Below are 2,500 nucleotides of genomic sequence, written 5' to 3'. Positions count from 1 at the left end.
CTCGTTACCTGTCTCTCTTTCTCTTTCTTTTTCTTTCTCTTTCTTTTTCTCTCTTTCATTTTCTCTTTCTCTCTGTCTTTCTCTCTCTCTCTCTCTCTCTCTCTCTCTCTCTCTCTCTCTCTCTCTCTCTCTCTCTCTCTCTCTCTCACACACACACACACACACACACACACACACACACACACACACACACACACACACACACACACTTTCTCTTTCTCTCTCTTTCCCTCTTTCTCTCTCTCTCTCTCTCTCTCTTCCTTCCTCTCGCTCTTCTCATCTCTTCCTCTCTCTCTCCTCTCTCTCTCTCATCTCATGTCCCACTCTCTTTCCCCCCCTCCCCCTTTCTTTCTCCTCCTCTCCTTTTTCTTCTTTCTCCTTCTCTCTTTCTCTCATCTCTCTCTCTTCTCCTCTCTCTCTCTCACTCTCTCTCCTCCTCATCTCCCCTCTTCTCTCCTCTCTCTCTCTCCCTCTCACCCCCACCCTCTCTCTCATGTGTTCTCTCTTCTCTTTTCTTTCTTTCTCTCAATCTCCTCTCTCTCTCTATCTTCTCGTTCGCTTAGCTCTCTCTTCTCTCTCTCTCTCTCTCTCTGTTCTCTCACTCACGTCTCTCTACTCACCATCACACAAACACACACCCACACACACACTCTCTCTCTCTCTCTCTCCCTCTTTCTCTCTTCTCTCTCTCCCACTTTCTCTCTTCTCTCTCTCCCACTTTCTCTCTTCTCTCTCCCTCTTTCTCTCTTCTCTCTCTCTTTCTCTCTTCTCTCTCTCCTGTTTTCTCTCTCTCCCTCTCTCTTCTCTTCTCTTCCTCTCTCTCTCTCTCTCTCCTCTCTCTCTCTCTCTCTCTCTCTCTCTCTCTCTCTCTCTCTCTCTCTCTCTCTCTCTCTCTCTCTCTCTCTCTCTCTCTCTCTCTCTCTTGTTCTCTCTTTCTCTTTCTCTCTCTTTCTCTCAATCTCTCTCTCTCTCTCTCTCTCTCTCTCTCTCTCTCTCTCTCTCTCTCTCTCTCTCTCTCTCTCTCTCTCTCTCTCCCTCTCTCTCTCACACACACACACACTCTTTCTCTTTCTCTCTTGCCCCCCCCCATCTCTCTCTCGTCCCCCCCTCTCTCTATCTCTCGCCCCCCCCCCTCCATCTCTCTCTCGTCCCCCCCTCTCTCTATCTCTCGCCCCCCCCCCCTCTCTCTCTCTCTCTTTCCTAGGAGCATAATTTTACGGGAATCTTTCCGGTGACAAAAGGACTGCTACTGGCTCTCACGTGGGTCCTCTTTGTACATCTTGCGGGAGCGTCGAGCAGAAGAAAAGCTGCTGTAGAATATCGCCTTAAACCATACATAACCGCTGAATATCATCCTGTGATGTTTTATCCTTCGTCTTTTGTAGGGTTTATTTTTAAGTAGGTCAATAAGGACGTGAGCCCGCCGGATGTGTAAAGTCATGTCCACAGTCCTCTTTTCTTCTCTTCTCTACTCTTCTCTTTTTTCACTTCTCTTCTCTTCTCTTCTCTTCTCTTCTCTTCTCTCTCTCTCTCTCTCTTCCCTCCTTTTCTCCCTCTCTTTCTCCCTCCATTCTTCATTTTTCTTTCTCTCTCTCTCTCTCTCTATTTCTTTCGTTCCCTCTTTTAATGTCTGTGAGAGGACCTAAAGCTAAACCTCAGGGTAGACCCGAGATTGTTTACGCTTTCCGGGTTCGCGTCACTTAAATAGGCAGAGAAAGTATACCTAAGAAAGTACTCTTATGGCCCGACATTTTAAGGGGATTTCCCTCGGCTTAACTTTTGTTTGGCTTCCTCCGGCAGGATTAGGACTTCTCTTTTTTGTCTTAATTTGGATTTACAGCCATTTTGTGCTCGTGTAGAAAAGCACACAAACAATCCAAGTATTTTTGCTGCTTGAGCTCGTTTGCTCTGTATATTTTGGGTGGCGTGTTTGCCGTTATCATGAATCTTTACGTAATTTCCTCTAGTAATGACAGTGCAAATAGACACTGAATTACCTGAGGTTTGTTCTTGTTAGGTGACTGCACTGATATTTCTTTTCCTTCTCTCGTCTCACGTGAATCTTTATTATTTCGTTTCGTGTTTATTTTGTTATTATTCTGACTGGTTCTTTCTTCTACCTTTTGATGATTTATATCTTCTATTTCAAGGTTGTCCTCTGTTACCCACAAAGACACGCAGTTCTGAGGATTTAATGGACCGTAAATATGAAATTGTCCTTTTGGAATTTTTCATTTCTTTCTCAACTTGATCCTTATCCCATGCACGTGATAATTTTAGCTTTACATTTGCAGGATGATATCTGGCTGCCTGACACATACTTCATCATGCACGGAGAATTCAAGGAGAATTTATCAAAAGACAAAATCGCCTTAAAGATATACAAGGATGGAAAAGTCTCCTACACTATGAGGTAAGGCATAAGTATGCATTACGCAGTTTTTGTATGCATAGAAGAGTGCTGTGCATTTTTCTTCTTTCTTTATCTTTTTGGGGGGGT

At 44.4% G+C, this 2,500-nt stretch overlaps 1 protein-coding gene across 15 annotated transcripts in view; it reads left to right on the top strand.

Annotated features, from left to right (window-relative positions):
- Window positions 1-2,500, top strand: part of LOC122264822 (glycine receptor subunit alpha-2) — a 558,543-nt gene that overhangs the window by 501,241 nt on the left and 54,802 nt on the right. For all 15 annotated transcript variants that reach the window (XM_086536043.1, XM_086536039.1, XM_086536048.1 and 12 more), the window contains one exon: window positions 2,295-2,413. In XM_086536043.1, the coding sequence (XP_086392169.1) occupies window positions 2,295-2,413 (119 nt within the window). The remainder of the gene's footprint in view (window positions 1-2,294; window positions 2,414-2,500) is intronic.

Source organism: Penaeus japonicus, unplaced genomic scaffold (genome assembly GCF_977035675.1).
Source record: "Penaeus japonicus unplaced genomic scaffold, GWHDUDI00000001_assembly GWHDUDI00000004, whole genome shotgun sequence".
Taxonomy (NCBI): Eukaryota; Metazoa; Arthropoda; class Malacostraca; order Decapoda; family Penaeidae; genus Penaeus; species Penaeus japonicus.
This window is presented reverse-complemented; position numbering and strand designations above follow the sequence as displayed.